Source organism: Anabrus simplex, chromosome 7 (assembly GCF_040414725.1).
Source record: "Anabrus simplex isolate iqAnaSimp1 chromosome 7, ASM4041472v1, whole genome shotgun sequence".
NCBI classification, from domain to species: Eukaryota; Metazoa; Arthropoda; class Insecta; order Orthoptera; family Tettigoniidae; genus Anabrus; species Anabrus simplex.
This window is the reverse complement of record NC_090271.1, coordinates 291,333,879-291,347,261: the sequence shown is the minus strand read 5'-3', so window position 1 is coordinate 291,347,261 and position 13,383 is coordinate 291,333,879. Positions and strand designations below refer to the sequence as shown.

The following is a 13,383-nucleotide window of genomic DNA, read 5'->3' as shown; positions in this document are numbered from 1 at the left end:
TAGTCCTGCTGCCTTATGACAATGGAGTTTATTTACTATCCTTTCCACTTCCTCAAGCATAATTTCACCAACATCATTTTCCTCCTCCCCATGAGCTTGACTGTTTGCAACACCACCATGATGATTTCCTTTTACATTGAGAAGATGTTCAAAATATTCCCTCCACCTCTCCAGTGATTCCCTGGGATCTGTTATGAGTTCACCTGAATTACTCAAAACACTGTTCATTTCCTTTTTCCCTCCCTTCCTAAGATTCTTTATTACTGTCCAGAAAGGTTTCCCTGCTGCTTGACCTAGCCTTTCCAGATTATTTCCAAAATCTTCCCATGACTTCTTTTTGGATTCAACAACTATTTGTTTCGCTCTGTTTCTTTCATCTACGTACAAATCCCTGTCTGCCTCGGCCCTTGTTTGGAGCCATTTCTGATAAGCCTTCTTTTTACATTTACAGGCTGCTCTCACTTCATCATTCCACCAAGATGTTCGCCTTTTCCCATCTTTACACACAGTTGTTCCTAGGCATTCCCTTGCTGTTTCTACTACAGCATCCCTGTATGCCACCCATTCACTTTCTATATCCTGAACCTGCTTACTGTCTACTGTTCGAAACTTCTCACTAATCATATCCTTGTACTTCTGTCTAATTTCCTCATCCTGGAGATTTTCTACCCTTATTCGTTTGCAGACAGATTTCACTTTCTCTACCCTAGGCCTAGAGATACTTAGTTCACTACAGATCAGATAATAGTCTGTATCATCGAAAAATCCCCGAAAAACTCGTACATTCCTAAAAGATTTCCTGAATTCAAAGTCTGTTAAGATATAGTCTGTTATGGATCTGGTACCCCTAGCCTCCCATGTGTAGCGGTGAATAGCCTTATGCTTGAAGAATGTATTCGTAACAGCTAAACCCATACTAGCACAGAAGTCCAGCTAACGCTTCCCATTCCCATTAGCTTCCATATCTTCCCCACATTTACCAATCACCCTTTCGTATCCTTCAGTTCTATTCCCAACTCGCATTGAAATCGCCCATTAGCACTATTCTATCCTTGCTGTTGACCCTGACCACGATGTCACTCAATGCTTCATAAAACTTGTCAACTTCATCCTCATCTGCACCCTGACATGGTGAATACACGGACACAATTCTTGTCCTAATTCCTCCCACTGACAAATCTACCCACATCATTCGCTCACTTACGTGCCTAACAGAAACTATGTTGCGTGCAATGGTATTCCTGATAAAGAGCCCTACCCCAGACTCTGCCCTTCCCTTTCTAACACCCGTCAAGTACACTTTATAATCTCCTATCTCTTCCTCCTTTTCTCCCCTTACCCGAATATCATTTACTCCTAGCACATCCAGATGCATCCTCTTTGCTGACTCAGCAAGTTCTACCTTCTTTCTTCCATAAGCCCCATTAATATTGATAGCTCCCCATCGAATTCCATTTCGTTCGCCAAGTTGTTTCCAAGGAGTCCCTCGCCTGTCAAATGGGAGTGGGACTCCATTACTCCCATAGGTCCGAGGCTTGCTTAATGTGTTCTGAGCTCGGTAAATTCATGAAGCAGGATGCTGCCCTACTTGCACATAGTCCAAGTGAGGATCTCTCCTCTAACGGGTTATGGACCACCGGTGAATTGTGTAGTCCTAGCCGCCTGAGCACAAGGAGGGCCACGACTCAGAATATGTCCGAGATGCCCACTCCCATTCCATAGCAACTGGTATCCCGACTCTCAGGACCACTTACTAGGCCACTCAGCCGTTGCCCATGGTTCACAAACTACGACGTGACTACAGTAACCCACAAACATGAACCATCATAACAGAGAAAAATTTACTTGCTATAACGGATTGTCGTTATATCGGATTTTTGTATAAAAGTCGGAATTACCCCATATACATTAAAATCGGTATGAAACGGTAATCAGTTTGTTCAAAACTTGCGTTTCCGCAGATGATATCCACACTACGTCTTACTTGTTTGTTATTTTTCGAAATCCGATACTACCTTCAAGTGTGTGTTTAATTTCATTCTGAAAAAATATAGTATCACATTTCTCCGAATCCAGTATGAACCCCACTATTTCCTTCAACAAATTTAAATCAGGCTCAAAAAGTACTTTGTAAAATCACATGAATGCCTTTGTTGTACAGTAGGCCTACGCATTTTTAGACTATTTTTTACGCCGAACATTAACTTTCGTCATGCCGTTTTGTTGTTGTTTTTTTTTTTTTTTTTTTTTTTTTTGTTGCGGCTGCAAAAATTTTCTTTATTTTCGCGGGTTTAAAGATCATTAACTTAAAATTGGCATCATAATACTGAAGAGAACCCGTTGAAAATTTGCCGGCAATACCTATTCCATGCGTCTCTACAATACGACGATCCACCAAGAAATTATTCTTGCTGTCTATAAAACTGTTACTTTTACTCAGTGTCAAATATAACCGGCTACCACTACACGCACGTCTCGCTTGCCGGGTTCAGCCAAATTCAGCGACTAGCGATGAATAGGCCTAATCGTGGACGTTGAAAGTCAGCGAACGAGTTTATTGCGCCACGGTATGGTCATTCCGCCCTTGCGTTTTTCGTGCACATACCTCACAATTTCATCTTCGACTTCTTTAAAGCGTCCTTATTGCGGACCACTGAATGCATTTTTTGTACAGTACGCATTTTTTTTAGCTCTTTGTCTTCATGCTAACGCCAAATATTGGCTTTAGTTAGGCCTATGCCGTATTTTCTTGCGGCTGCACAATTATTCTACATTTACGAGTGTTTAATAACCATTAACTTAAAATTAGCATCATAATATCGACTAGAACCCGTTGAAAATTTGCCGGTAATACTTTCCACATATCTTTACAGTACGACTATCCGTCACGAAAATATTCCTGCCGTCTATAAAACTTAATTTTACTAAGCGTCAAGTACAATAGACGCGTTATAACTCTGCCACTGAGTAGCCATGGCCTTTCTAAGAATTCGAAGACTCGCATGTTTTGACGCCATTCTGCAGATTTGAGAAACGTTTTTGTAGAAGCTAATAGAACGCCATGCTCTCCTCACTATTTTCTGAGATCCAGTGACGTTACACACAGACTCTGTACAACCGGTTGTCGCGGCTAGCGATGTAGGCTGTGGTAAAGAGGCGGTCGTTTCTTGTCAACGAGTTTTGTGCGCGTGGGAAAAGAAGCAGCGTGGTTACCGTAGTAGTACCAGTGGTATCCATTAACTTACTGTTAGGCCGCAAACGCAAGACAACCCTTGAGTTTTCGCATGAGATTCTGAGGAAAAAATGTCTTGGATTCGGAGAAATACGGTATCACTCCAGAGGTTTCCGTGGCAAACACTTAAGTTTTCTTCTTTAAACTGCGTCACCTAACGTAACGGTATCATGAAAACATATTTGAAACGCATGTAGAGAAGTCATAGCCTACTCGCGAAAGATTTTCATGTAAATAGCCTTTCCAAAATTTAACTACACGCAAGAAGATATGAAATATCCTCTGAAATCAGTGATGTATTCTGCCATATCTTGAGGTGTATCGCATTCTTACTTAATTTCCGTATATAACATTGAAATCAAGATATCGTTTACTTCAAGTCATTATTTTTAACGAGTTAACAATTGCTATCGGCCACGTTATTTACGCATTTATTACGAAAACTGCGTTGTCCTCTTTCATTTTGAATTTTCTTTAGAGAACAGCAGTCGACGGGTATTACTAATCAATTCCAACATCGCCTTTGAATGTCGACGAGTGAGCTCGCAAATGCACAGTGAGAAAACTACGAATATACGGTACCGAAGATGATCGATCGCATTTTGTTGCAAACTTTTCAGTTTTCTTATTCAAAGGCGTCACCTATCCAAACTTAACTGTACTATACATATGATGAAAACGGACTTCAAGCTCCAGTAGAGAAATGATAACGTTCTCGCTATAAATTTTCATAATAGCCTTTCCGTAATTTAACCAGACGCGAGAAAATATAAACTAACCTCTAAAATCAATTAAGCACTCTGCCATGTCTTGAGGTGTATCCCATTCTTACTTAATTGCAGTACTTAGCCTCAAAATTAAGCGGTCGTTTAGTCAGCCTTTAATTTTTAACGATTTAAGAACCGTTATCGGACACATTATTTACACATTTGTTACGAAAATATGTTCTCTTTCATTTTGAATTTTCTTTACAGAACAGCACTCGACGGGTATTACTAATCGACTCCGACATGACTTTCGAATGTCGACGAGAGAACTCACTAGTGCACATAGCCAGGAAGCGATAACGAAGGTAATCGATCGCATGCAATATCATCGCTGGGGTTCAAAAATATCGGTAACGGAAAAAACCGTGCGCGCTTAATCGCTCGTAATAACGGATGCGTCAGTGATAGGGCTCTCGCTGTAACCGAAGGACGATACACAGTTTAATATAGGAATTTTGAAGGGACAGAAAACAATCGTCGTTATAGCGGAGTTCTCGCTATATGCTGTACTCGCTATAGCGGACTTCTACTGTATGTATCAGAAGCATAACCGGGATAAACCAATTGGGGGTTATAGGTACTAAATAATGATAGAACATAACAAAGATACTTGTGAGCGTGTGCTGTGTACATGCATGAGTATCTTTATAAGGACACTGGTACAAGTGAATTACGTTGATATTCAGATTGCAGTACACTACGAAATCTTACATTAAAATACAGAATGAGAACAATATGATCAAGGTCAATAATTTTACACACCGGGCAAGTTGGCTGTGCAGTTCGCAGCTGTGAGTTTGCATCCGGGAGATAGTGGGTTTGAATCCCACTATCGGCAGCCATGAAGATGGTTTTCCATGGTTTCCCATTTTCACACCAGACAAATGCTGGGGCTGTATCTTAATTAAGGCCATGGCCGTTTCCTTCCAACTTCTAGGCCTTTCCTATCCCATCATCGCCATTAGACCTATCTGTGTCGGTGCGACGTAAAGCCACTAGCAAAAAAAAAGTTTTACAAGGAATGAATGGTATGTTCAGATTACAATCTAACAACTTTTGAGGCTTCTTAGAAAATAGTTTCAAGAGATCTGTTGGTTTTACAATTATGTCTCGGGAAGTTTCAAAAGAGCCAACACATTGAGTTGACTTTCACTTGTTTATTGTCAGTTTGCGTTTATTTTCTTTTGTAAAACTTCCAAGGGGTGGGGTTCTAATTCCCAGTAACCCTCCCCTTGGCTACACCCCTGGTATGTATAAATAATATATGATGTAAATAAATCGCATAAATTCAATTACAGTGGAACCTCGATTCTCCGTTTTTGGAGGGACCACAAAAAAAGAAAGTACAGCACGGGAAAATGGAAAATCCGGGAACGAATGAACCATCAACAATTTGGCTAAACATCACAAAAATGAAATATGTATACTTATAATCTTGACAGTGCAAGTGAAATTTGCTCAGTGTAGCTGTATCTTGTGCTTCGTGAATAAATAAATAAATAAATAAACGCCCCTAAACCAAACCAAACTACAGCCCCAATGGACCTTCTGTCTACCAAGCAACCACCCTCGGTCCGAAGGCCTGCAGATTACGGGGTGACGCATGGTCAGTGTGACGAATCCTCTCGGCCGTTATTCCTGGCTCTCTAAACCAGGGTCGCCATGTCACCATTAAATACCTCCTCAGTTAAAGGTAATCGTAGAATGACTGAACCTGGAACCAGCTCTCATATCCAGGTAAAAATGCCTGAACTGGCCAGTAATCGAACCTGGGCCTTCCGGGTGAGAGGCACGCAAGTTATACCGCGGGCTGGCTTCAAACGTTAATTACCGGTACGTGACTTAAAAATCTCAAAATTTTACATTCAGTTTTACCGAGGAAACTTCGTCAGTTTCCTCTGAAAACTTCATCATATTCCTTTGAAAACTTCAGTTCAGCAACTTTGATCAGCCAAACTCTTCGAAAAATCTGATTCCCGTAACACCGAGCCAAACAACAGATCAAATCAAATTCTCTTTATTTGCAAATGAGGTGTCTACCTCGGTGGCAAATGGTACACTAAAATACATTATTGTCAAGCACTGAATATTAAATTAACAAGAGACGAAAATTTTCCTATAATACAATATTGTACAATTTACGCTAACAATTTTTTCTATTAAACACACAGTTCATCCTTAATAAATTTATATTGTTTACAAAATTCTACTTATAATATCTCCTGTACTACTTACAAATATAGTCAACTGATATACAGTATGTGGAATTACTTCAAATGATACTATACAACTGGTATAAAATTAAACTTTACATTGCAATTATTTACTTATTTTTTAATTTTTTTTTTACTCATTCTGGAAACTAAGTAGCATAACGACCTGCTGCGTCTTAACCAGAGCCGCATAAGTAGTTTTTCATTCTCTAATCTAATAAAATAAAGCACATTAGATACAAAATCGTCCTACACAATGGCAAAATCCTGTTTGTTTGTTTGTTTTTGTGTTTTTTCTAAAAAATCTTCCATTGTAATTTGGTCACCGGTATACTGTTCCTAGTCAGTTTATGGAAATCTTGTACTGCGTAAATTAGGCCTACATCGACTTTTAAAGGTTATGTTGTACTTGAGAATATGGTTTTGAAAGTATCAATCTTCAAGTTTTCAAATGCATTACATTTAGTTCTGCCCGTCACTAATCACAATCAAGTTGGAAAGAGAGAAAATGTTATTAACAGTTCCGAAATTACGATTATTCGCGACCTTGAGCTCAGTTGGAAAGCGCTCTCTCTGTACAACTCGGTACAAGTGCGAAATGATACAAAGTTTTTAAATGTAACGCATGCAAATAAAATGACTGCAGTTTTTATAATATTTTAACACAAAAACGTGAAATTTCCAGCCTTATATTAGGACGAAAGCAGTGATAGGCAATTCCAAAACCTTCCATGGCTTTATGTATGTATGTACGGTGCAACATCTGCTCTGGTCTCGATAACATAATCGTGTACGATAATATTAAAATACTAATTTTGTGTTACTTAAGAAGGAGCAGTTTCGATTACTGCCTGAAAGCCCAGTGACTATATAGTGCCCTGAGGGAAATGCCGAAAACCTGTTCGGCGATACACTCGGAAAAAGTAAAGAAAGTAAGCATCTAACCTTGGACATAATGTACTGTAGACGTTTTGCAAGTATACTAACATTTGACTAAACTCGTTCAGTCTTCAAATAAAGCTGTTGAAATGCGCTCTGTCTCCTTTCAAATGTCATGGGCACTCTCTGCGTTATGATTTCCGAGGATTCTCTAAACAATACTACCCAAATTCAATGCTAAATGATACAAATGTTATGCAAGTTCACCGCCGATCGCTTTTACAGTACAGTACTTCTTCAAATTACCGCAATGACGGGACGGACTGTTGATCCGGGGAATTGTTTCTTTGAGGAACGGATAATGCAGGATTTTTACAGCATGATTTAATTAGTATGTTCGCGGGACCACGTAATTTGAACGAATAATACAGAAAAACGTAGTTTCCGGGAACGTATAATCGAGGTTCTACTGTATCATACCGGTAGTATTTTGATGAATAGTAAGCTGTGTGTTGGTTATAGGCTGTTGTAGTGACTTCATTCAACAAATCGATTACAGGCCACATGATTTCTCGTTTTTCCTCTCTTTAATCATCAGTTATTGGGTAGTGCAAAATCATTCCAAAATATGAAGCGGTTGTTTCATGTTTACCTACATTAGATTCATTTGAAAGCATTCAAAAATCACATAGGCTATTTTATTTGCACTACTTATCAAGCCATGCCTATCCTTTTATAACTTGTTTTAAAACTGTGTGTGATTGAGCTGAATCGTACTACTCACAAGCCTACATTTGTATGGACCTATTTTAACTTTTGTGTAATAGAAATGAACTCTTAGTGGTACCTGAAGTTGAGGCAAGTTCCAGGATCCTGCAACTTCTCCTTGATGTTACACATTAAGTATTTACACACTTGTAGATATACATTACCTTTATCCTTTTGGAGTCAATTCACCGGTGTACACTGTAACAACAAACATGTTATTGCTGGGTATTAATGGCACAGATCTGCATACGAAACATAGTGCCATTTAAATAAAACCTGCTTGAGAATAATGACAATCTTGATTTATGAGTTTCATATCCGTATTGACAGATTACACGTGTACAGATCAGAAAGGGTTTCCTCCTTGTCAATACTATTTATTGTAAGGATTAGCTTACAGTACCGGTTTCGGCCCTAAATGGCCATCATCAGCTGAACATAAATACCTTTTACATATATGTCAAACATTAAATTATATTGCCCTTTCTGAAGGGAGATGCCGTGAGGAAGCACCGTATCTGAGCATGTCCAAATTGGGCATATTAAGTGTGAATTAATAATAGGTTATGATTTTGGCTTTCAGGTACTTGAGTATAAAGCTATGGTCCCCTACGTAAAATTTACTAAAGAAACTGAAAACAACCACACCTTAAACTATCTGGACATAACAATAACTAGACACAAAAACCACTTATCCTATAAAATATACCGAAAACCTATACATACTTCGAACGCGATTAAAATAGATTCCGTCCCTTGCAATACACATAAAAAAGCAGCTTATTACAGCATGATTTATAGAGCCATTAATATACCGTTAACAAAAGAAGACTTAAAAGAGGAAATACAACTAATCCATGAAATAGCTAAAAATAATGGATACAAGAAAGAAATGGTCAACACAGTTATCCATAAAATCAAATCACAACCCAAAACCAGATTGATAAAAACCGACAAACCTAAGAAGGATTACGTACTATTTACTTTCAACAATGCACACATATATCCCATAACTAATATCTTCAAGAAACATAACTTAAAAATAGCATTCAAAACCACGCACAATAGCACTAACATCTTACATAGTACCAAGACAATTATTAATAATAATAATAACAACAAGTACAATCATTCAGGAGTATACCACATCAAATGTAACAACTGTGAGACCAGCTATATTGGACGCACTGGTAGAAACTTTACAATCCAATACAATGAACACGTAAACGCTGTAAAACATAATCATTTTTCTGCAATAGGCCAGCACATCGAAGAATACAAACACAGCTATACGAACATCGTAAATGACATGAAAATATTAAACGTAAATCCCAGGGGTCCCTTGCTCAATATAACAGAAGAGTTTTACATATCTTTAGATCAATATGCCAATCCCAATTACAATATAAATGAAATTACAGAAAATCTAATATTATATTCAATAAAGCCATCCCCACCCTAAAAAATGACTACCTTTAAATAATCAACAAACAGAACATAACATGCGCCATAGAACCGTCGAACGACACACCCAGCTCCACCCCTACTCCCACAACAGCAACTCTCCCTACCCCTCTGTTGACTCCCCTCGCAGCAGCGGACACAAACTCAAGACAAACGCGAAGTAGTACACGCCAAGCTCTCAGATCGAACGCAACCCAGCCACGACAACAACAGTAAGTCCACATTCACACCAACACACACTCTCTCTCTCTCTCTCTCTCTCTCTCTCTCTCTCAGATAATTATAACATCAGATGAGGAAGGAGCCACCATAACAACTTAACATCTAGAAACACGAATGACCGAGATCATCTGCTTCCAAACTTCGGGAATAAGACTCCACTCACAGCTGTACATACTTACCTCTGTCTACACAATCGGAATTTGTTAATAATGGAAGCTATTCATCACACATATATGTGAAGACATCATTCAAGTAAATAAATGGAGATTATTGCCTAATGCAATGCAGAAAAAGAAGAATTGCCTTTTTCTGTCATCTTTCTAGATTAAATGATAATAGGATAATAAAACAACTATTTAATTACTTTTGGAAAAGTAAAACTAAAAATAATTGGTTTAAAGAAGTTCAGAATGATTTAGAAGAGCTGAATATTACAATGAAGCAAATTGAAAATAGAGAAGAAAAAAGGATTCTCAAGAACAAACAAATAAGATTGTCATTAAAAACTGCACAACACAAACAATGTCATATCTGATGAAGAAAGGGCAGCCAGGTCAGCCAGAATGAAGAGGTTTTGGGAAAGGAAGAAGATGATGCAAGCTAAATATTCAGTTAATTCTTTGTTAACATAAATGTACTTGGGTTTGATTTAAGTGCTCCAATGTGGGCGTAAACTATGTAAATAAATAAATAAATAAATAAATAATAAATAATAAGATTTCTTAAGAGAACCACAACATCGTCTATGATCCCAAGTACTGAATTATTTACAACCTTGGACTAAAAAACGGGAATGAAGATACACGAAAGAGACATATTCAAATCTATGAAGTATTTTATACTTATTATTATAATGAATTTTAATATGTACTGTGTATTTTAATGTGTTCATTGTATTTGTAACTTAGATTTAAGCTTAGGTTACATTTCACAGACAAATTCTAGTCCTAAAAAAGACAGCTTTATACTCAAGTACCTGAAAGCCAAAATCATAACATATAATTAATTCACACTTAATATGCCCAATTTGGACACACTCAGATACGGTGCTTCCTCACGGCATCTCCCTTTAGAAAGGGCAATATCATTTAATGCTTGACATATATGTAAAAGGTATTTATGTTCAGCTGATGATGGCCATTTAGGGCCGAAACCGGTACTGTAAGCTAATCCTTACAATAAATAGCATTGACAAGGTGGAAACCGCTTTCTTATCTGTACATGAATAATGACACGAGTCAACTTCGGCATCTTTTCTCAGGTTCCATTATATTGAATTATGTCAGTTTGGCTTGTGCCATTTTACCGTATTTGTGTCTCTTTTCCCAAGCTGCATGACTTACCGAAACACACTTAAAACAAATAAATAAATGAGGGAAATTGACTGATGACACTTTTCCCAAGCAGTGACATGTGTCAGAGGAAAAGAAACACTGCCGCACATTCTAGGTTCTTACCCCTATGGCGAAGTACTTAGAAACTCTCATCACCACAGGATAAGATCTTTGATTGCAGAAGAACTTTGCAGTAAAAACTTCTATGTACAGGAAGAATTTCATGGTTTGTCTATTAAAAAAAAAAAAAAAGAATGAAATGGCGTATTACTTTTAGTGCTGGAAATGCCCAAGGACATGTTCGGCTCGCCAGGTGCAGGTCTTTTGATTTGACTCCCGTAGGCGACCTGCACGTCGTGATGAGGATGAAATGATGATGAAGACGACATATACACTCAGACCCCGTGCCAGCAGAATTAACCAATGTTGGTTAAAATTCCTAACCCTGCCGGGAATGAAACCCCGGACCCCAGTGACCAAAGGCCAGCACGCTAACCATTTAGCTATGGAGCCGGACATGGTTTGTCTATGACAGACATTATGAGACTGACTGACATTATTGCCTTTAAAGATAATGACAAGAAAGGCTTCAGTATCGATCCGACCATTTGATTCGGGCACCATGTTGGCCAGCCTGTTGAAGTCCACGTTGAGAAACAGAACATTTATGCGCCCACCATACCATTCCACAAAAATAAGTACCAGCTCAATGAAATCACAGTTATCGTCTGAATGGCTTATGGCACGTTTATGGAATGCTGGAAGAAGTTTGAGTTGCCGATGAACAGCACTGAAAGCTTAGTTACCGCCACCATACATGGATCTGTTAACATTCTGAGATTTCGCTTGTTCGGAACTTCTTAATTTGAAACCATTCTACCACTATACTTCTGTAAGATAACATTTCTATATCCTGATGTACTGTACTTTATCAATTGTGGCAACCTGTAATTGCAGGATGTTGTTGATTTGTTCAATAAATTTATACCTATAGTTGATGTTTTTAAGGGGTGGTAATTTTAAGTAATGAATCCCTGTGATTATTTTTGTGCAGCTGCCTTCTTAGAGGAGGAGCCTCAGGAAGAAGATGAGAAACCTTCAGTCATATCTCAGGATGACTTCAGTGATGGGGAATGGGATACTCCGAGTGTTCCAGTGACCAACTATGTTGTCCCTACCACTTTCAGCAGTGTTCTTAACTCACTCATGGCCCAGTATGGATCTGACCTGTCTGCTTCTGAAGGTAACTCTTTCTTTACTGTTGGTAACGATTACAAATAGAAGGTGTTGTATCGACTATTATTGAGAATTAGAGATTCAAGGAGACATATAATTTGACCCAAACATTTTCAGTGATCCTAAGTTGGAGAAATTGATTTATAGGCCTAAAATTGGTTCTCTGCTATATGGAGGTAGACAAATTTAAAAAAACAAATTAAATGAATGAATGGAGTGAATTGGCTGTGCAGTTCAGGCCATGTAGCTTTACCTTTCATTTGAAAGGTGGTGGATTTGAACCCTACAATCGGCAGTCCTCCAGCTGGTTTACCGGATGAGTTGGCCGTGCGGTTAGGGGCGCACAGCTGTGAGCTTGCATCCGGGAGATAGTGGGTTTGAACCCCACTGTCGGCAGCCCTAAATATGGTTTTCCGTGGTTTCCCATTTTCACACCAGGCAAACGCTGGGACTCTACCTTAACCCAAGAACTGAGGACCATCTGTCTGACAGACGGTGTGACTGTTTCTCAACTGCGATCGTCTGTCTGGCAGACGGCGAGAAAATCGTCGTAGTTCGTAAGAATCTCAAGAGATGGCAGGAGTTGTATTTTTACCTGCTAGTTGGAAGGTTTATCTTTCTTTTGAAACTATTTGTGAGTCACAAATATCATTTGTTTGTAAGGTAGACACTATTTTATCTTTACACTTGAAGTTATCATTTAAGCAACATGGCATCTGTTTATGTTGACAATAATGAAATTGAAAGACTTATTTATGATGATACAGATAGTGATGATAATTATTGTGTGGAGGATAATGTGGAGAGTTCATCAGACGACGAATTTGAAAATGAAATTGTGAATGAAGTGGGTAGATTTTCACAGGTGTCACAAAATCCAGTGACATGTATGTTGATGAGCTTCCAGGTTCTACAACAGGTTTTCAGGCGACTGGTAATGTAAGCATTGAAGGTGTGAGTGTAAATTGGTGTGATGTGGAAACTCCAGAAAATTAATTCCCCGGAAAAAGTGTCTCATTTACTGTTCACCACCCAGGACCCAGAAATATGCCTCCCTGTAATGCAGTCCCCAATCTTGTACTTCTATCTGTTTTTTAACCTTGGGTTCTGGAGATTATTGGTGCAAGAGACTAATCATTATGCCAGACAATACATTCATAAGTTAGGTTTTCTACAGAAGCACAGTCGACTTCGTCTATGGCCAGATGGTGGTGTTGCGATGACAGATTTAAAACGGTTTTTTGGCCTGATCATAAATATGGGTCTTG

General features: G+C 38.6%; 1 protein-coding gene across 2 annotated transcripts in view; it reads left to right on the top strand.

The window, feature by feature from the left end:
- LOC136877579 (FMR1-interacting protein NUFIP1) overlaps positions 1–13,383 on the top strand; it is a 295,598-nt gene that overhangs the window by 239,860 nt on the left and 42,355 nt on the right. For both annotated transcript variants that reach the window (XM_067151735.2, XM_067151734.2), the window contains one exon: positions 11,934–12,122. In XM_067151735.2, the coding sequence (XP_067007836.2) occupies positions 11,934–12,122 (189 nt within the window). The remainder of the gene's footprint in view (positions 1–11,933; positions 12,123–13,383) is intronic.